Here is a 21,741-nt window from a genome sequence, read left to right as displayed (position 1 = left end):
GAGCTCCCCTCTCCCCATCCCTCAGCAAAATGCCCAGCACAGCAGGCTTTTTACGAGGTCCCCATGAGTTCCAGGCAGATAGGACGCAACCAATGACAACGGGACTGTGGCACCAGGAATCAAGCTGTGTCCACAGCCCCCATGTGCCATGAATGACCTGGGGCAGCTCAGGCAAGGTGCTGGACATGGCTGAGCGCAGAACCAAGATGATGACACAGAACCCCCTGGTACCCCCAGACTCTTCTAGATCCAAGAGGACGCGAGGCCTGCCAGGACCTTCTCAAATGCCCCTCGTCTGACGTGCACCTTGTAGGATGGAAGGGAAAGTTCTCATCAAGGGCAAATGTAGACACACAGGGGGACTCAGCCATGGGCCCAGCCCGGCCTGCCACCTGGCCAATCAACAAGGGTCCCACATTTGCTGTCATGCACTGGGAGAGTAACTTACTCTGCCCCTGCCCACTTCCCTTCTTTATCTTCTCCATCATGGACAATGGTTTCTATTAGGGGATTAAATTGACCAGAAAGGCCAGAGCAGGCACATCATCACAAGGCTGGAAGGGGTTTAATCTAATCTGCCTGGAGAAGCATAGCAGGAATTTGAAGCTTGGACTCATTTTCTTTCTTTTTTTTTTTTAATCTACTGTCAGAAGATATGCTGGGTCTTGGGATCTTCACAAGCTTCTCATTATTTTCTGATTTCGATTTTGGGCTCAAACACTATGTCAGTTGCCAGCTGGTGAGATGGATTTGTAGGCCCACCCTCCACCTCCCTGGATGGAGAAGGGCCGGAGGAGCCCAGTTCTCCCTCTCGCTCTTACAGGCTGGCAGCCTTAGAAACCTCCTGTCCATAGGACAATATTTCCATTCAAGGTATGCCACGGGCAAGGGATGTCTCCGTCCCCTCCCTCGATTTGCTCCCTGATGAAATGGGACAAGCACGTGTAACTCGTTGGGTTGCAGTGTTGATTAAATAAGAGAAAATAGGTCAGGATACAGGGACCAGATTCGAGGAGCAATTCAACAATCACAAGCAGCTTTCCCCTTTGGCCTTAAAAAGAGAGCCACTCTAGCTCCTTCTGAAGTGTCCACAAGGAGAACAGATAAATCAGTTACGGCACATCCACATGAGAGATTAATCCAGCCCTTAACTGGGTCTTCGAGGGGCTGCTGGGATGAGATGTGGATAGCGTCAGAAGTTACTTGGATACGGGGTGGGGGGGAAGTTGTCACTAAACTATTCGCAGGGTAGGCTTTCAAATATGTAAAATGCACCATTCTCTTAAAGAAAGCAATGACACCCAGCACCTTATTGACTCTTATTTCTGGGTGAAAATTGATTTTTATTGTGTTCATTATGCTTTTCTGAATTTGCCAAGTCTTTGGTATTCACTATGTATTAGTCCTAATTAAGAAAAATATTTGCAAAATCTGTTGAGAGATGACAAGAGATGTTCTGTAATTTCCACTTGGCAAACTGTAAAGGGCAAGGCCAAAGGAGCTTAAAGATAGAAGTAGCTGTTTCCCTGAGTTTACAAAGAATCCCAGAACATCTGCCTCCTGCTAAAGAGGATTGCTAAAGAGGATTACAACAACAACAAAAACCTCTGTTTACAGCAGCTAACATTTTGAGGGCTTGCTGGGTGCCAAGTACTTTCTTTTAAGAGTACCCCATGCTCTGAAGTTGGTACAATCCTCGTACTCACTTTACAGAGAAGGAAACGGAATTTCAGGGACATTAGGTAACTTGCCCAAGGGGTGTGCATGCCCTTCCACAGAGGGAAGACACACAGAGCCTGGCCTGGCACCTCTGCCCTCCAGGCTGGTGTGATGGGGCTACGTCCTCTTGCTCTGGGGAGCTGGTCCAACCCCACAAGGAGCCTGTGCCCCGCAGGGTCACACTTGCTTCCACAATCCAGCAGAGCTTTCTGCAATGGTGGAGCTGGCCTCCCTCGGTGCTGCCAAGGCAGTAGCCGCTAGTCACATGGGCTACTGAGCCCTCGACCTGGGGACAGTACAACTGGAGAAATGAATTTCTGATTTGATGGATTCTTGACATAAATCTAAATTTAAATGGCCACATATGGCTAGTGTCTACCCTATTGGGTGGCGCAACTTCAGTCCTCTCTAATCTGTGCCTTTGACCCAAAGGAGTCCCAGGACCAATCTGGGTGTTCCCATTTGCGACAGGGAAGGTCTCCTCAAACCCTAGCCAGATCCACAACTCTCCTACCTGGCTGGCTGCCAGGATGGACCAGCCTTGCCAAAGAGATTATGAGCTCTTCTTTATTTCCATGGTGGAGGGAAGGGTGGCGACTTCCTGGCAATCTTTTGAGTATTTACCATGCGACTTGGCACTTGGCATAGATAAGCAACATGGAATCTTCACACCTATTTACTGTGATGAGGGTGATCGTGCCCATTTTACAGATAGGAAAACTGAGGCCTTGAAGGTAAAATAACCTGTTCAATGTGAACCCAAGTCTGAATGATCCCAATCAAACCCTCAGCCTCCCAACTGGCACCCTGAAGCACATTTCTAAACCCCTCCCTCCCTCAGGGGCCCAGGAGGCCAGAAAAAAGCCACCAACTGTCCCGAAATACTCACATATATGAGTCCCGAGAAGTACCTCTCCCTGAGGTTGTGCAGCACAGAAGCCTCGTTGAGGCACGTCAGCTCCGCCATGTCCTCCACCTTGGAGAACTTGGGCGGGTTCATCTTCTGGATGTCATCCTTGCCGACCGTGATCTTCTTGCCGTTCTCCACTAGCTCCACCAGCACCTCATCCCCCTTCTCCTCCTTGATGCTGGCCGCCTCGAAGCCCTGCTTCTCTGAAGGGACCCAGACCAGCTTCTTGGCGGCCCAGTCGGCTTGGGCCACTGGGCTGTTGATGAAGTTTTTGTCCACAAAGAGGAACTTCTCGTCATCACTGAGTTGGCCCTTCTGTGCCATGGTGCCTGGTTGGTCCCCTAAGGAATAAGGCAATAGGGTCAGAATCGAATTACTAGAACCAAGCCCTAAGGACAGATAAGCCTCTTCCCTCGCCATGTCTAGGAACACATCCCGCAAAAACACGCCACAAAGTACCATGATGTTCGCTGCGGTACTGCTCATTTTGTCGAGAAATGGAAACCACCCAAAGGCCCTCCAGGAGATTACGCGCGTTACTGCCTATAATAACAAAGATCAAGAAACAATCCAAATGTCTAACAACATGGGACTGGATCCAAGAACCGTGGTATTTTCCTACCATGAAATGTTATGCAGTGGTGAAAAAGAAAGGATGTATATGTTTGCTGAATGCAAAACCATGGAAGATGTATTGTTTACTGTAAAAACAAAAGGGGGGGTCCTTAAATGATATTTACGATATGATGTTGCGATTTAGGTATTCACACAAGAAAAATGAAAACAAATGTCCACAAAAACCTTATATCCAAATGTTCGTGGCAGCATTATTCGTAACAGTCAATAAACGGAAGCAATTCAAGTGTCCATAAACTGATGAATGGATAAACAAAGTGTAGTCTCTCCATACAAGGGACTCTTATTCCACAATAAAAGAAATGAAGTACTGATACAGGCTACAACCTGGATGAACGCTGGAAATATCTGCCAAACGGAAGAAGCCAGTCACAAACGATCACACATTGTATGACTCCATTTATATGAAATGTCCAGAACAAGCAAATCTGTACAGTCAGATGGTAGAGTCGTGGTTGTCAGGGCCTGGGGAGGAATTAGAGAGTGACAGCTAAAGAGTGGAGGGTTTCTTTTTGGGTGATAGATGCACAATTTTTGTAGTGATAGATGCACAACTCTGAACACACTAACATCCACTGAATTGTACAATATAAATGGATGATTGTGTAGTATATGATTTACATCACAATTAAACCTGTTAAAAATAAAATCAAAGGAGGGAACTGTAAAACAGTAGGTACTAGATCTCACTTTTTTAATTTAAAAAATATTTAGCATCTTTATAGGCAAAAAAAACCCTGGAGATCTATGCACCTGTCAGCCACAGTTGTGGGTGGATTTTCACTTTCTATTTTTTATTTCTGTCATTTACACTTTTTAAAGTGAATGACCAAAACATTTTTACAAAGCCCTTCAAATAACCAATAAACATAAGAAAAAGGTTTTCAACTGCACTAGTATTTGAAGCAATGCAAGTTAAAGCAATGAGCAGTTGACTTTCACTTACCAGCTAAGCTAAGAGTAAAACCATTGATAATATCCACTGCTGTCAAAAGTGGAGGGGGACAGGCCTCCGTCTATACCACCGGCGGAAGAGGGAGTTTCTGGGGGGCAAATGGCCCTTATGGATTGAGCCATGCAATTCCATTTCTGGAAATTCAGCTTAAGGAAACAGACAAGCGCTAACACATCTACAAGAATAACCCAGCAGTGCCATTTGGAGCAGCGAACTGCCAAGCACATAAGGGACCTTCAAAGGGTGCCTTGTTAAACTGGGGGCTTCCATTCAACAGAGTGGTATAACTCTGCTAAAAACTCAAGACATGGACTTCTATTTTTGCTACCCCCAAATTTTTCCCTTTTAATGTATTGAAGCATAATTGACATACCACCAAATTCTCCCGCTCTCAATGTATGAGTCAACGATTTCTAGTACATTTACTGAGCTGTGCAACCATTACCGCTCCCTAGTTTTAGAACAGTTCTATCACCCCAAAAGCTCCCTGGTGCCCACTGACAAGTCAACCCCTTCTCCTACCCCCATGTTCCCGGCAACCACTAATCCACTTTCTGTTCCTACAGAGTTGCCTTTTCTGGACATTTCATATAGATGCAATCATATAATTGGTGGTTGTTGACCATACGGAGATGCTTATGATATATTTCCAAGTTAAAAACAATAGGTGTAAATGGAATACTACTCAGCAATAAAAAGGAATAAACTACAGATACGTACAATAGCACAGATGAGTCTCAGAAGCACTAGGCTAAGCGAAAGAAGCCAGGTACAGAAAACTACCTATTCTGTTGTGCCACTGATATCAAAGTGTAGAAAAGGTAAATCTAGGGTGACAGAAAGCAGATCAGTAGTTCCCAGGGGCCAGGGCTGGGGAAGGGGTTTGGATGCCAAGAGGCACCAGGGAACTTTCTGGATGATGGAAATGTTCCTTATTATGATTAGGCTGGTGATGACAGCACTGAATGTAGTTGTCAAAACTCACTGAACTGTACACTTAAAGTTAGTGAATTTTTAAAAAAGGGTACACTTCGCTGCATGAAAAGTATACTTCAATACGGCTGATTAAAATACATGTAATAGAATCTTTCTTATAATTTTGTATATGTGTTTATTTAAAATGTCTAGAAAACAACATAATAAAATATTAAACTTATGGTTCTAGCTGGTCAAAAAAAGGCAGTTTGAACATCAATAAGAAAAACAACTACCATAGCTGAAAGACAAATATGTACAAATCCACGAAGTTCACAATAAATCTTTAAATTTAGATACAGTCATAGGTCACCCTTGGATGATGCTGGGGAAAATCATTATTTTGAAAACCAGTTTAAAAACATTAATTCTGCCTTTCCTAAATCTCAGGGTGCTCAAATAATTGGCAAGGAAAAGTTTCTATCAAGATTTCCAGCCAGCCTGAAATCTGTCCATTTGCGACAGATGCTCCATCCTAGCCTCCAGATGCCAGGAGCTGCAGGAGTCGTCACGTGGGCTCCCACCCAGCACCTCCAACCCGCCCCAGCTCTCCTGCACCTGCTGCTGCTGTGTGTGTAAACAAGACACAGGCTGAGTAAGGATGCACAGCTGCCAGGACCTACTGTGTGCTTGACTTCAGCAGAAAAGACGTCGCACCCCTTTGAATTCACGAGAGCATTCCCCCATGCTAGGGCCCCAAACTGTCCTATGGGGCTGGACTAAATCCACAGCCCATTACTGGGCCTCCAGAGCCAAGCAGCCAACTCTTGACACAGTGAGGCAGATTTTGCTCAGTAAAATGGGAGGGCCAAATATCCCAATACTTTTCTCTATTGGGGTGAAAATAACAGTAATACAACAGTAATACAAAGCTGATTTGCTCATCTGAGGGAAAGAATATATCTCCTGGAAGACCTGATTTAAAAAAAAAAAAAAAAAAGTAGAAATGAGGGAATCCTTCCCTAAATCTAAATAATCATTTTAGTTATTCAAAAAGTGAAATAATGACTCATAGAAAACACACGTTGTCCCAGGTTTAATGATGACATTCCTTGAGTTTCTAAAGCCTTCCTGAATCTCGCTTAGAATAATCATCCCCGTAGCACCCTCGCCCAACCCCCACCTTTACTACCTTAAAAATAGTCTCCCTTCTACTTGGAAGGATCCTAGCAAATAAATGTGGAAGAAATGAGAAAGTTAAAATACAATCATTTTGCAACCTCTAATAAAATAATAGGGGGACTGATCTGGCTGAGCGGTGGAGCGCTGGCCCCCACGTACGAAGTCCTAGGTCCAATCCCAGGCCCCGGTATCTCAAAAAAATAAAAAATAACAAAATAAAGGGTCTTGGGAATGACCATCAGGAGCTCCTAAAATCCGCAGACCAGCGCTTTTCCAGCTTCCCTGAGCGTCAGCACCGGGGAGGGCTTGTTACAGCCCAGATCGCGGGGCTCTGCGGCCGAGCTCCTGATTCGCTCCGTCTGCGCAGCCGCATTTCTAACAAGTTCCCAGACGAGGCTGCGGCTGGTCCAGGGTCTCCGTGGGAATGACAGGAGCGCAGGAAAAGCCGATGGAGACCTTGAACATGGACTGATCAGGCTGGCAACACCCAAATCTACCGATTCATCTGAAGCTCACAAAGAAGAGAGCCCATAGGACACTCTGTGCCTCCAGATGGGAGGCCACAGGAGTGCCACGGCCATCAGTGAAATATTCTTACAAAGAAGAAAAGAGAGGGCTGCTGCTGGAGTCTCTGGATCGAACACCAGTTTATAGGAAAAGTGGGACACAGGAAACAGGTTAAATTATGTCCCGGCTGCGGCACATTCCAGAAGGAAACTGGAGGGCAAATGTCCTGGTTTCTTTAGCAAATAAAGAGCAAAACAAGGTGACGTGGGGGGGGGGGGGGGCGGGGGAGACCTGCGGATTAAAAGAGACTTTAAAACACATAAGAAGTGGGATAGGGCTAGAGATGAAACAAGACCGGCTTCAAATGGCAGTAATTGTTGAAGTTGAGTGATAGGCATGGGGGGCTGTGATATGCTGCTCTCTCTCCTTTTGCATCCGTGTGAAATTTTTCATAATGAAAAAAATATAACCAGCACAAAAAAGATAAACACACACGCACACAGGGCAAGGCAAAATTCAAGGTATATATTGCATTTTTTAAAAGTCACTCTTTAAATGGAATACTTTGGGAAATAGAATGTAATTGTTAGCAAAAAAATAGAATTTGGCAGCCCCTTCCCCCAAAGTAAACAGCTGCAAGATAATCAGGAAGTTCTGAACATTGATTCAATATTTTATACTAGGGAATTTTGTTAAAGTCTTTGGTAAGAAAATGGTCTTGTGAGAGGCCTTCACTTTTTGAGACTCTGTAAGTATTTACAGGTGAAATGATACCTCTGGGATGATCTCAAAATAAGGAGGGCAGGTGGGACATGAACGGGGCTGGAGATGAAGTGAGATGAGCTCCCGTGATGTGCACAGGGGAGCTTGTTATACTGTTCTCTCCACTTTGTTGTTTATGGGACTTTTTCCTAAAAGGAACAATGTTGCTATGTAAAATTTATAGGACATTTTCTTTAAAGGAACAATATTACTATACAATTTATGCAAGGATCTTCTACTTGTAAGCAACGTAGATATTGCACCACCTCCCATTTGGCCTGTGTGTGTCCAGGGCTGAGCTTTTCTGAGCACTGTCAGTGATAATTTAAGGCTCATGGACCCACTACAGGCCCTGGACTGAATTCTTCCTTTGCAGCATCACCTAGGAGCATCCTCACAGCCCTCAGAGTCAAGTTTCACTCAACCCTAAAGATATGGGAATGGAGGTTCAAAGGGGTGAAGTCATCTGCCTGAGGTCACACAGCTAAGAGGCAGAGCTGGAGTCTGAAGCCAGGTCTGATTCCAGAGCCCGTGCTCTCCTGCCTACCATACGAGCTTGATGTGTTTGGCAGAAGCTCATCCGAACATTGGCAGTAAAGGAGCCCAGTCATATAAGGCACCAGCTCAGTGCCTGGTACAGCATTAGCATTCCAGACGGTTCCCGAATCAAGCTAAGGGAGCTGAAACTCCACCCCCCAATAAGGAGAATCTCACAGATACACTCTTGAGCTAAAGAAGCCAGACATAAAAAGGACACACTGTATGATTCTGTTTACGTGAAGTTCAAAATCAGGACAAAACTGATCTATGGGGACAGAAGTCAGGATAGTCCTTTCCCTCGGGCACATGGTGACCAGAAGGGTAGGGCACAGGGTGGGGGGGTGGCCGCTGGGTGCTGGTGTCCTGTTCCTTGAGCTGAGGGCCAGCTACAAGGGTGCGCTCACTGTGTGAAAACCCATCGAGCCATACACCACGGTGTGTGCACTTTTCTGGATGGAAAGTATGCTTTGATGGAAAGTTTGTTAAAATGGAAGCCAATTATACCCCAGAGCCGGGGTAGCCTTTGGTTTGTTCTAAGCAGAATGACAAATAAACGGCACGTCCTAATTGTGATATCGATGTGTTGCCTTAAAATCAGAAAAAATGCAACAGAAAAAAAAAAAGGAATCCCCATTGCCAGGAACCCTCTCTTATACAAACAAGATCAAGTGCAAGGATTTGGGCTCTGCCCATAAAAGGAGAGAGAGAAACTGGCTTGCTTCCCATGCCTTTGATGCCTCTGACAGTTATTATGTGTGTATGCCACTTTGGTCAAAGATTTAGGGGACCAGGGAAGAGAAGCCCGTGCTCTTGCTAGAAAGGCGTTTCCCAGGGTGTGCTCCACAGAACCCTATCCCCTGAGATATTTTTTGGGAGGTGAGACTCAGAGACGTCAAGAAACTCTTCAAAAACAGTTCTGTGGCCAAATCCATTTGGAAAGTGCTGCGTACTCCCTGCCCTCCACCAAGAGGCACAGCACAGACTGGGACACCCACCCAGCTGGCAGGTTCTGAAATCCGACAGTCACCTTCCTCCTGCAAGCCCAGGGTGCCCAAAACCACATCTGGCCACGGAATTCTTTTCCCACCAAACACATGAATTTCACTTTGCCCTGGAGAAAATGCAGTGAGTCTAGCAAATCAATAAGGCAAATACTAATAACACTAGCTGCTAAACCTGGTGGCGTGTCAGATATCAGCTCATTTAATTCCTTCAAAAATCCCACGAGGGGAACTACTGACCCTGTCTTGCAGATGAGGAAACCAAGGCACAGGCAGGGTAAGTGGTTTGTCCATCACTCGCCTCGTGATGGGTGAATGAAGACACATTTGTCAAACGGACCCTTCTGTGCTTCCTCTCCCTTCTCTTAAACAAGCAGGGAACTTGAGAGCGGAAGGAAGGCTGCGTGGGACACATCCTGAACCAAACTTGACAGCTTGAAGGCTCCAGGTGACGTGGGGGTATTGATAAAAGAACTCACCTCGGCGTGCACCCAGAACCCTGAGTTTTCAGAATTTGAGGGTGGCGAATTCAGACAAAAAGTGTCAGAGCAGCCATGAGGATTGGCACAGGGAGGAACGCCAAGGAGTTCAGGAAATTGTAACAGCAACCAGAGAAGAGCAATCCCAGTAGGAGAATTCTCCGGTGCTAAATTGAAGCAAAACGTGGCCTGCAGCGCCTTTCTGCGATCCCTTCTCCGCCTCGGCACGATGGACATTTTGGACTGGGTAATTCTCTGTCGTGAGCTGTCCAGGGCAGGATGTCCAGCAGCAACTCTGGCCTCGACCCACCAAATGCGAGTAGCCCCGCCCCATCAGGATGATCAAAAAATGTCTCTAGACATAGCCCAATGTCCCTGGGGGACAAAACTGTCCTCAGCTGAGAACCATTGCTTTCCAGTGAAAACAGGGGCTTTCCAGGGAAAGGCAAGCTGAGGACAGTCCTCATTCGGTCAACGTCAACCTGGAATGCCATCTGCAGGTCAGACAGACGGAAGGCGAACGTGTCAGGCAAGAGCAGACTGCCAGCTGGCCCGCCCTCTAGGAGGCTCAGCCTGCCCTGGGATGCATAGAGTCCGTCAAGATTCATCCTCCTGGAGCCTCGGAACGTGACCTTACTTGGAAATAGGGTCACGGTGGATGTGATCAGGCTGTGCCAGACCAGGGCGCGTCCTCAATCCCATGACAAGTGTCCTCATAGAGGAGACACACAGAGAAGAGAAGGCTCAGATTGGGGAGATGCACCTACAAGGCAAGGAATGCTGGGGGCCACCGGAAGCTGGGAGAGGCGAGGAGTGGGGCCCTGCTGGCCCCTTGGTTGAGGGCTTTGGACCTCGAGAACTGGGAGGGGGTAAACTTCTGTGGTTGGAAGTTTGTGGCCCTTTGTTCCAGCAGCCACAGGAAACCAAGGTGCCACCTACTTGTTTCATCCTCACCCATCCCTCCTCCTGCACTGCCCCCTCCCCCCGCCATGTCCTGCATCAGCTCCATGGGCTGAAAGGACATCTTTGGGATTATTAAGCAGAACTGGCGGATACTAAGCACAGTCCCGGGATCAAGGGAAGCTCTTGCAGGGTTGGTGAAAGCCAGGGACTCCACGGCTATAGCATTAGGCCAGACGATGATCACGACATCCTCACCGAGCACTCAGGGCTTCATTCTATAAGCACGAACGAGCTCTTCTGTCACCTCTGGGAGACCATAGGACCTTGAGGTAGTTACAGGTCCCAGCTCTGCCCACACTTGCTGAGTGACTCTGGGCAAGTCGCACTCCCTCTCTGGGCCTTAGATTTTTCATTTGGGAAAAAATAACAGCACTTTTTAAAATGGAGGGCTGGCCTATCTCTGTCACTTTATTCTGGATTCAAGAATTGAGGTTGAGCCAATTGGGAATGTTCAGCTGCCTTGATGAAGACAGTGTGTATTACCATTGGAGTTTTAATGCCCAGAAGATTCAGGGGTAAAAGAACGTACCCCTGCTGTTTCAACATTAATGGACAATAAATAAAATAGCTCATAGCCCAGCCAAAGAGTATAGCATCTGCGCCTCATCGAGCTGGCCATCAGCATCCCTCAAGCCTTCGCTACCAAGCCTTTGGCTCGAGGTTGACCAGACACACAAATCCGAGTGGCCCTGGGGTCAAGAAGAGCAATGCAGAGTGACCGGCCAGAGTCCTCTCCCTGCCCGGGGGGGTGGCGGCTTCTCTCCTCCAGCTGTAGGAGAAAGGCCCAGACAAGGTGGGCCCTGCCTGACCAAATTTCCAAGAGAGGCCAGAAGTCCGAATTTCAGTATTGAATACCTGCCCCTACCCCCACAAGAGGCAAATTACTGCTCACAGTTTGAATGCCATACAGGCAAAATAAAAGCTCTCTGCACAGGATCTGGAACACAACCCGCCAGCTGCATGGACCTCTGCAGGGGGGAAGCTGGCATAAGGCCTGGGGCGTCGGTGGAGGGCTGGCCCGTGTATGGGAAGAGCCAGATGTGTGGCGGGTACAGCAGTGGGGGACAGGGAGAACCCCACTTCTCCAGGCCCCAAATTGTTGTCTGTTACCAATAACTGCCACTACATCTGTCCGGCCCCCAGCACCATCCGGCCTCTCTGGCTCAGAAGCACTTGGCGACACTTCATTGCTAAGACTACTGAGGCCCTGGAAAGGAAACGAAAGGCCCTGGTTGTAAGAGCTGGAGTCAGGATTTGAACCCAGATCTGACTGATGCCCAATTTACTCTTAGCAGAACGTCCTTTTCTTGCCAGTGGGACTGACCCTCTCTCACCATCTGCTCTGCCTGCCTCCCTCAGGGAGTGAGAATTCACGTTACCAGGAAAAAGGTGAACAGTGACTCTGCCCCTGCAGTGTTGCCTAATGACATGGCCTAACACGTTTAAGTACCAATCGTTGTAAAGTAACTCCAGAAGGAAGTTATTTTGATTAGTATAGCTAAATTATTTTTTTCCTCCCGACCAAGCGAAATTGGTTAGCAAAGGGTACAATGGCCCCTGTGGAGGTGACTCCTGGAATACAGAGAACTGGTCAACCTGGTCCTAAAAGCCGCATCGTATTTTGTCTCTTACAACCCTGGCATAGCCCAACTTAAAATAAATGTAAACTGTCTTCGTGGCTGTTAGAAGTTTAAAATGCACAAAGCCGTTAGTGGGCCGTTAGCACAGTCTATCGATTTTAAATGTGCCTGCCCTTTAACTTAGTGATTGCACTGCTGGAATGTATCCTGCAGAGAAACTCACATAATTAGACAAAAATAGCTCAACAAGGATGTTCTCCAGAAGCACTGTTTATAAGAAATGGTGGCATGAACCTGCTATGTTTCAAGAACGATGGTTTAATTAAGATACTGTACTTGCGCATAATAGAGTATTATGCAGCTGATAAAAAGAATAAAGGCTAACATATTGTTAGAGAAAGGTGTTGAAGATGTGTAATTAAGTAGGAAAAGACTAACCTACAGAATGCCACTATTTGCGTCAAAAGGAAGATTTGCCGTGGAGAAGTTTTGGAAAGATACACGAGGCTATATTAACTCCTATTATGTAATCAGTGACTACGTCTGGAGATGGGGAGAGGATGGAGCCTGTGAGGAGGGGGGAGAATCAGGGAGAAAGAAATTAGGGAGTGACCGAAAAGACCTGAGGTGATCCCAGGCACTGGCCCCTGGGAGGTTTGGCATGGTCGGCTGCCCACTCCGCCAGAGAGGGGAGGAGCGGGGGCAGCAGCACAGGCAGGGCCAGCCTGCAGGAGGACGCGGGAAGTCCTGCTGTCCGAGGCTAGCGGCTTTGATGGGGGGCCGTTCCTCCTGAACCCCTGAATCCTTGGTGCCAGGGTGCAGGGATGCTGGGCAGGACTCGCTGCCCCCTCGGTCCTTCTGATCACGTACAAAAGTTCCTTCAAATTCTTGCCTGGCCTCCCAAACTCAGTCTCTCTTCCACTGGGTGGCGGCAGGCGGAGGAAGGAGGCCCGGGGTGGGGGGGCAAAAAGAGCCCCTTAGAAAGGCGCTGGGCTGTGCCCTGGCACAGGTGGGCTTTTAGAGGAGGCCCTAAACAAATCCCAAGTGGACTAAAGTAACTTGGAATTGGAAATGGTCCTGGCGCAGGTGAGAAAGGGCTGTGACAAAAGTCAAAGGAGAGGCCAAGCACCACTTTTAGCCCAGACAGGAACCGGATCTCTGCAAAGAGGTTACGCAATAGATCAATCAGGGCCAAGCTTTGCCCTGAGGAGAGGACCTCAAAAGCCGGCCTGGCTCACCACGCAGGGGCCACACTGGGCCAGCCCCCTGACTGCACCCAGGTAAGCATCTCCTGAGATTGCTCAGGGGCCGGGCTTGATGCTAAACTCCTCAGGCACATTATCTTGTTTAATCGCAGGCTCTAGAGTTCAAAAGAGCTGGGTTGGTGGAGTCCTGCCTTCTTCATTGGCTAGTCGGCTAACTTGAGCAGGTTATTCAGATCCCACCTCTGTAAAAGAGGGCCAGTGATCAAGTATCTAGCCCAAGGGGTGTCGTGAAGACTTAATGAGAAGGGTAGTAAAGAGTTTACACATTGCCTGGAAAAAGCACTCAACAAACATTAGCTATTTTCAATTAATCCCATTTCCCAGATGGGAGTTTAGGGAGGTCCATGCAGATGATTTCTAAATTTGCTTCTGACATTGTAGGATTCCAATAGATTGGACTTGGTTTTCCAGAAAATCTAAGTAATGTGTATCTGATTTTAAAAATTACGTAGTTGTACTGAAAGTGCACAAGCCACCTGTTTGGATTCAATGTACTGCGAAAAGGAGGAAACAATTTTACTCCCCTCCCCCAAAATAAAGCTTCCAAATAAGAGGGGTGGTGGCAGGAAAAATATAATTCCACTTTCCTCCTAAATGCCTTCTCCTCTGGGCTCCTCCGCTGGTTCTGGAAAAGGGCAGAGAAATCCCCAGAGCCGAGACCAACAAGGCTGCAAGGCTGGGTGATTTGCAAGGGGCCAGGGATGGCCTCAAGGAAAACGCTACCATAAATGGATATGTTTGCCTCTATCCCAGCCCTCACACAGAAAAGTAACGTATCCATAATGAATACCTTGTACAGAATCACATGCCAATTTCAGACATGATAATAAAATTGAAAAAAAACAAAAAATACGGCATTTACCAAGGCAAGACAGGGAAGTTTCTCGAAGACCCAGCAAGTCCTTCCTTCGGCCTCGCGGGACAGCAGTCCACCTGAGGTCGCCAACTCAAAGTAGATGCTACAGCACCAGGGGACAGACAGTACATTTTATGTTAAATTCACAGAAGGTCAGTTTGGGTTTTCTCCAAAGAGAAGACGATAAACACTCGCCTTGCTGGAAGCACTTGGTCCCAGAAACGCAGCTCCAACAAGAGGTTTTTGTTTGTGGTAAAGAAAAAGGAGGATGAGGCCAGGGTATAAACTTGGCATCAGAATGGGCTCTACCACTTACAAGTTGTGTGACCCTGGGCAAGTTACTTAACCTCTCTACGCTCAGCTCCCTTCAAAACTAAGCAGGCATCCTAATATTTCCCTCATAAGGCTGTTGCAAGGACTAAATGAGATCAATGATATGCAATGCCTGGCACCTAAGAGCTCCATCAGTAGTAGCTATTTTCATGGGAAGGTGTCAAAGAAAGACTGCTTTTACTAAATATCCCATTTTATACATTGCTTTCTACAACTTTCAGCTCAATTCATCTTCAGGCCCCTCCCTTTAAAAAATTCTAAAATAGTATCTTTAAGCAAACCAAACCAAGCAAAAAGAAGGCACCAAGCAAAACAAAGCATGCAAAGCAATTTTCTAACAGTTTGCCCACCTGCCCTTTGCTAGTTTGCCTCCCCTGGCTAGTCTGCAATCTAAACAATCAGTTCTTAATAATGTCACCAAATGCGCCAGTCCTCGGCTTTCCAAATATTTTGTTTTCCTTTTTGACAAGCATGGCTTTGAACTGTGCCTTTCCCGGAGCAGCAAAATCCCCACCGACTGTCTCTGCACAGGGAGAAAATTCACAGCAGGGAGTAGCCACACTCCCCCTCACTTCATCCAACTTTTTGGACACAGGTAACATTTGTAGCTCCTGCTCTGCAGGAAAGCTCAGCTCTTACCCAGGTATACCTACAGGTCCTGGAGGTAAGTAGAAATTTTGGCTGTGTGCCTTGGGTCAACCTAGATGGGATTTTTCAAAATCGGCTGGATGGGAGGAGTGTGTTTGCCTGCTTGTGTGGGCAAGTATGAAAGAAAACTGGGCTGTAATAAATGACCTGGCTCATGATCAGCCTTATCTCCCTGGGGTCATCAACAAACGTAGCCCTAGGCTGGTGGAAAACATTCCCCTTTCTGCGAGCTCGTGTCCACGTGTTTTTAACTGATTTAAAGCAGTACCAGCACCACTGAGCAATGCCTCCAACTCCAGCTGGAGCATCATTGTACCTGCCCAGGTGATGGCAGATGACTTTTCGGTGACGGTCGGCTGCACTTTTTTTTTTTTTGCCTAGAATAAAGTTAGATGCCTGATGGATCAAAGTTGAATCTCTGAATGTCTAAGGGAGAGGTAGTGTCTCCCAGATCTGTCTCTTAACAAGAACCATCGGTACCCTTAATTTTAAAATTTATGTGCAGTGCCTGCGGAGCTTCTGATTCAATGGGAATTGGACCCAGGCCTGGGTATCTTGAACGTGGGAAATCTAGGATGATGGAGCAGAGAGAAATGAAAAGAGTGAAACTTGACCCTCGTCCCTAAGAGGATGACGTCAGAAACAAGCTCACGGGCCCCCAGCCCCTATAGGACGCGCGGCTGGCCCCTCACACCCTGCACCCAGTCTCTTCCGGGGGACCACCGCTACTTACAGATCTGTATCTGGGGGGGGAGGGGCCGCGGAGAAGAAACTGGACGGACAGCTCGGATCCCGCACACCTCCCAGGCTGGGGCGTCCAAGTCTCCCCGCGGCCCGGGACGCGCCTCTATATAGCGCGGGAGCCGCCCGCGGGCGGGAAAGGGGGGCGGCCGAGCGGGGCGGGGTGGGAGCCGGCCGAGCGCCGCGCGCCCCGCAGCGCCCCCTGCAGCGCCCCCTGCAGCGGCCGCCGCCGCCGCTTTTGCCCGGGGGGGGCGGGCGCCCGGGTCCCGGGGCGCGCTGGGCAGGGGCCCGGGGCCGGGGGAGTCACCGAGTCTCGGGGTCCCTAGAGCAAGGGGTCAGGCGGGCGGCGGCCGTGGGGGACACGTGAGCATTTCTTCCCTGCCCTCCGCGGGTCGGTTCCCGCCGCCTCGGCCTCAACCTCCGCCTCGCCACGCGGGGGGCCGTGGCGCGTCTGCCCCGACACCTCCCCGCGCCCCGTTTTATTCCTCTCCCACTGTCTGGAAAGGGGGCCGGAGAGGAAAGGGGATTTTTTGAACTTTGCAAAGTGCAAGGCAGGAGCCCCCGACTGCTGGGAACTGGGTGGGAAGGGAGTTTTTCCTTTCCCCACCTTGCCTTCCCCTCCCCCACCCCTCCCCCACCCACTACTTAAAAAAAAAAAAGCCACACTGCTGTGCACCCACCCGAGCCAAAAAAAAAAAAAAAAACCAACACCTCGGTACTGTGGACTTCACCATCCGGATGTGCCGCTCGGCTGGGTGACCTTGGGCAAGTCATTTCCCCTCTCTGGGCCCCAGGGTCTGCAGCTGCAAAATGGGGGGATGGGGTCGGGGTGGGGGTAGTTGGAGCGTGTGTGCTAACTATGTAATTTACGAGGTCTGTGTCAGGACCCAAAGAGAATCTCGGTGCACACCAGTTGCTCTCCTCCCCACCCCAAGAAGTCCTTGTGGATGGAGAAGCGCCCTAAATTTCTCTCCCCACTCGGTCTTAGAAAAACTTTTCCCGGGGTGTGCCTCCAGGTGCCTCCTTCTCCCTGTGGGGCTGACACTCTCCCGCCCTGTCTCTGCTTCTCCTGTGTCCCCATCTCCAGGTCTGTCGCTGTTTGTCGCTGTCCTTTGTGTCTTTCACTGTCTTCCCTAGGTCTGTGTCTCTGTCCATCACTGTCCATGTGTCCGTATCTCCTGCTCTCTGCCTCTCCCAGATGTCTGTCTGTCTCTGGGCTGCGTGTCTCTCCGTCTCCCTGGCTGGAGATCTCTCCCTGTCCCCCCCCCGCCCGCCCCCGTCGTCGTCTTCTCCCTCATCTCTCTCCCCGCTCTGTCACACGCACGCACAGGCCATAAAAGGCAGCCGAGGCGGTGGACTGGCCCCGGGCCAGGCCGGAGACCCGCGGGCAGCCCGGGCGCCCCGCTCCCCGCCCGGCCCCGGCCCCGAGGTCCCGGCTCGGCCCGCGCTCCCCCGCCCCGGGGGCCTGGGCGGGAGGCGTCCCAAAAAGGGCAGGCGTGGGCTCCTTCCTGCAGGAATTCCCAGCGCCGCATACCAGCCCGGGGCTGCCCGCTCCCCCTGACTAAATATGGTGCCGAGAGGCCTCCCGGCGCGGCGGCCAGGAGGGGGCCCTTCACCCCGCGGGCCGTGGGGCGCCCCGCCGGGGGCAGAGCGGACCCCTGCCCTGGGGGCAGAGCCGCGCGGTCCCCGTGGCTTCAAGCCGGATTTGGGGAGGGGGGTTAAAGGAGTTGGGGGGTCTCCTGCCAGGCTCAGTGCCTGACGCATGTCTCGCTCAGTCAACCCCTGCCCTCGCAGCGGTGGGGAGGGGTGCCCGTTATTCACGACCCCGTTTTGCAGGGGAGAAAGCAGGCCCCAGGAGTGCGGCTCGCCCAGGCTCCCACTGGGACAGTCATGGATTGGTGCTGGCACTACTTCCAGGAGACCGAACGGGAATGTCCATGCAAATGGCCTGGGGGCTCCGCACAGGTCCCTGGGGTCCGATGCCGGAGTCTAAATCTGCCAGGACCACTTTCTAGCTGTTTGATCACCAGCAAATAACTTAACCTCTCTGTGCCTCAGTTATCCCATCCATAAAATGGACATCAGCTGCTTCCTCACTTCTTGTAAGCGATCCTTGAGATGACCCCTGTAAAATGAACATGTTACACTGCTTCATGGAGCTGAAACCAAGCAGAGGGGCACTGGGCCTTCGGGACCGCAGGGTGAGGAGGAGCCTGCTCTGCCGGCGCCCTGAACTCTCTCCAGAGCTCTACCTCCCTCCAACATCAAGCGAACCCGGTGTTTGCCCCTGAAAACATCAGAGCCCAGCCTCCTGTGCTGCAGGGGCCTAAATCAGCGAGGTCAGAACGGCCAGTCTTCAGCTGGTTGGGTAAAGCTCTTTGGAAATGATGAATGCGCTTCTTTCCTACGTGCCCTTTAAAGTCTGCACTGTAAAAGGAGTGGAAATTGTCCCTGCGTTAGTACAGAAAGGATGTGGAGAAGAGAAATAAAGGGGGGAAACCGAAGTCGATCTTCACCTTCTCGTACTGCAAAGACAATCCAGAGCAGGCGCTCAGGATCTAACTTGCTGGCTGCAAAGGAAGAACTGGCATTTTTATCAGAGGCACCGACATTATTTCCAAAGGGGTTGCATTTGATTCTTTTAGAAGAGAAAAATTAAACTAAGTTTTTAGTAAATGGAGACATTGGGGCAGTGCATTTTACTCCATTATTTCACCTAATTCTGATAACCCTGGGAAGAAGGTACGTTAATTTCTCCCCTCATCTTAGTGTTGAGAAACCAGGTTACCTGGCACAGCTAGTTAGTGATGGAGCAAGAATTCCAAGGAATTCCAAGCCCAGCCTGTCTGATCCAGAGTCCATGGCAAGTGGATGGGGACCCGAGGTTTTGCACCCAGGTCTGCTAAGCTGCAGCCAGACGTCCTCAGGGTTGTCAGTGAACCTCTGGGAGCCACAGTGTTGTCAAGGAAAAGCAGAGGCGCTCCGAAGCGTGGCCTCAACTACCTTGCTGGATCCTTAAATTTGACAGTATATGTAAAGCACTTCACACCTTTCTAGTAGGTACACTCTATAAGTACCCAGGGATGGTATGGCGCATAAGTTGTGCAATAAATGTATGTCCAATGCGTGTAGCTCAGACAAAAATACATTGTTAGGTTAATTAAATTAGATTCCTCAGGGAAGTGGGTGTGGCTTAAATGATTGGGCTCCCACCTACCACACAGGAGGTTCCGGGTTCAGATCCTGGTGTCTCCTGGAGAAGACAAGCAAGATGGCGAGCTTATCCAACAAGATGACATAACAAGGTAACACAGGGAGGAAACACAATGAGAAACATAACAAAGCAGAGAGTGGAGGTGGCTCAGGCGATTGAGCGCCTCTCCCCTGCAAGGGAGGTCCCAGGTTCAATTCCCAGTGCCTCCTAAAGAGAGGACAAACATGCAGTGAGCGGACACGGAGAGCACACAGTGAGCACAAAATGAGGGGGGGTGCGGATAAAATTAAAAAATTAATCTTTAATTTAGATGCCTCAGTTTTAATTCACATGGCTCAAAACCCAGTTATTTTAAGAGTGAGGAAAAAGTTAATTTTTTAAAAATGTTGCTTTGAGAACATTCAAGTAATTTTCCTTGGCATGTCTCTTCCTCTTTTCCATGAGGTGCCATGAAATGGGAATTTCCATGAACTCATGAAGCAAGATGGCAGGGGAAATTTCTATGTCTCTTTTATCAAGTATCTTAGTATTCTTTTATCAAGTATCTTAGTATTCACTACCAGCTTTAAAAAGTCCCAAAGTGTGATTCCCTCCAGTTTTTTTACTCATGTCAAAGACCGGGTTGGAAACATGTTTTACTCTTGCATGTGCTTCAGGCTTTACTTATTTGAGTGTGTATCCATACTCAAGTCCATTCAGTGTAAGACCTGCACAGGAAGGACTCTGCCTCCTTGAGAATGAAGGGACATCATTTCTGGCCACAGGTATGACTCAGCACCAAGTCCCTTGCACAAATGAGCATTTGTTTCAAAGAAAATGGCCCCCGTGCTTTTCCAGGTACAAGACTGCACTGCATAGTGACATGCACCCCTCTTTCTTTCAGCACCAATATCCAACTCAGGTTATCATGGCAACTCCAGATTTTCTATCTCTATCAGTAAGGGTCCTAGAATTCTCAACAAAAGTTTCATTAAAAATATAGTAAAAAGGAAAGTGGAAGTGGCTCAAGTGGTTGAGCACATGCTTTCCACATGGGAGGTCCCAGGTTCAGTGCCTGGTACCTCCTAAAAACACAAACAAAAAACCCAAGCAAACAAATGAAAAAAACAATTCAAGGGAAGTGGCTGTGGCTCAATAGTTGGGCTCCTGTCTACCAAATGGGAGGCTCGGGTTCGCGTCACAGGGCCTCCTTGTGAAGGCAGGCTCACCCACACACTGCAGAGAGCCGCCGGCCAGGGCACCCCGATCGCTGCCGGGCCCACAAGCGCCTGCAGAGTGCTGACTCAGCAAGGTGATGCAACAAAAAAGGGAGGCAAGCAAAAATGCACTCAGTGAATGGACACAGAGAGCAGACAGCAGAATAAGCCGCAGTGTGGGGGGCGGGGATAAATAAAGATAAATACAGGCACAGAAGAATGCACAGCGAATGGACAGAGAGAGCAGACAGCATGCGAAAAGCCGCCGGGGGTGGGGGTGGGGTTAAAAAAAACAATTTAAGGGTGCCTGTGTGGCTTAGTGTTTGAGCCAGGCTTCCCACATACGAGGTCCTAGTTCAATCCCTGGTCCCATACCTAAAAAACACACACACACGTAACGAAGACCACCCAATCCTAGTAAGACAGTTGTTTCAAAATCAAGTAGATCACTGGGTAACAAGCAAGTGTTTGGGAAGCATTGTCCTAAATGCCTTTAGAGGCTTAATCTCACCAGTGTTAATCTTCAAGTACACTTGGCTTTATGTTAAAAGGATACATCAACTTTTACATAATCATACAGGCATGTGAGTCATACACAAATGTATTCTCGCACATAATTATAAAGCTACAACTTATTCTATGCAAACATACACGCTAAGCTAAATTTATCATCTTCAAAAGCCACCTCTGCTCCTGTTTGAGTTTTTATATTGCCCAAGTTTCTAATTTCCACTTTACCCAAATCCCTCTTCTGTTTCAATTCCCATCTTATTTTTATATAAAGCTGTTTGTTTCTAAAACTTCTACAGAATTTCTAAAAGATAAGTTCTCCCAATAACCCCATGAAAACCACTAGCAGTGTACTAACAATGATTTTGTGAGACTAGTTTGAACATATTTGTCTTTTCTTCCCTTGAGTTTTTTAAATGTCTCAGCCCATACACCTACTAAAACTACTAGGTTATAAATTGACACTGTTCATAAATCCTGAGTATAGAAATTTCTAGAACAGATTTTCTCAACTTTTTAAGAATTCACTCTTAGTATTTTGAAAATAGATGCTTTTCCAAATATAAAACGTAGTATTAATATAAATGCTTTTCAAACCACATATGCTCCCACAAATTATACTGTTTCCCCCAAGATCGACACCACCAGCTCCCCCTCCCATTCCCACTCTATCAAGAATTGTTCCGGGATGATAGGGTGGATACCAGGTACATATATATCAGGAAAAGTTCCCCTCCCTCACAGTATACTCCACACCCTCCAACCAACCCACTACACTGCTAGGCAGCCCAAAGAAGGCCCAGAGAGCCATCTCCAATTATTCTTCTGG

At 48.5% G+C, this 21,741-nt stretch overlaps 1 protein-coding gene across 5 annotated transcripts in view; it reads right to left on the bottom strand.

Moving 5' to 3' along the window:
- Nucleotides 1-16,190, bottom strand: part of MYH11 (myosin heavy chain 11) — a 125,451-nt gene extending 109,261 nt beyond the window's left edge. Inside the window, exons 1-2 of one of the 5 annotated variants that reach the window (XM_004471878.5) lie at nt 15,985-16,190; nt 2,609-2,970 (exon numbers count right to left, since the gene is read on the bottom strand). In XM_004471878.5, coding sequence (XP_004471935.2) covers nt 2,609-2,953 — 345 coding nt within the window. In that variant the 5' untranslated portion in view covers nt 2,954-2,970; nt 15,985-16,190. Of the gene's footprint in view, nt 1-2,608; nt 2,971-3,592; nt 3,731-15,984 lie in introns of those variants that run through there. The other 4 variants (XM_058286386.2, XM_058286385.2, XM_058286388.2 and 1 more) reach the window with 4 other exon arrangements.
- Between the last annotated feature and the right edge of the window lie 5,551 nt (nt 16,191-21,741).

This window comes from Dasypus novemcinctus, chromosome 23 (assembly GCF_030445035.2).
Source record: "Dasypus novemcinctus isolate mDasNov1 chromosome 23, mDasNov1.1.hap2, whole genome shotgun sequence".
Lineage (NCBI taxonomy): Eukaryota > Metazoa > Chordata > Mammalia > Cingulata > Dasypodidae > Dasypus > Dasypus novemcinctus.
The sequence above is the reverse complement of the archived record's forward strand: the minus strand, read 5'-3'. Positions and strand labels throughout refer to the sequence as shown.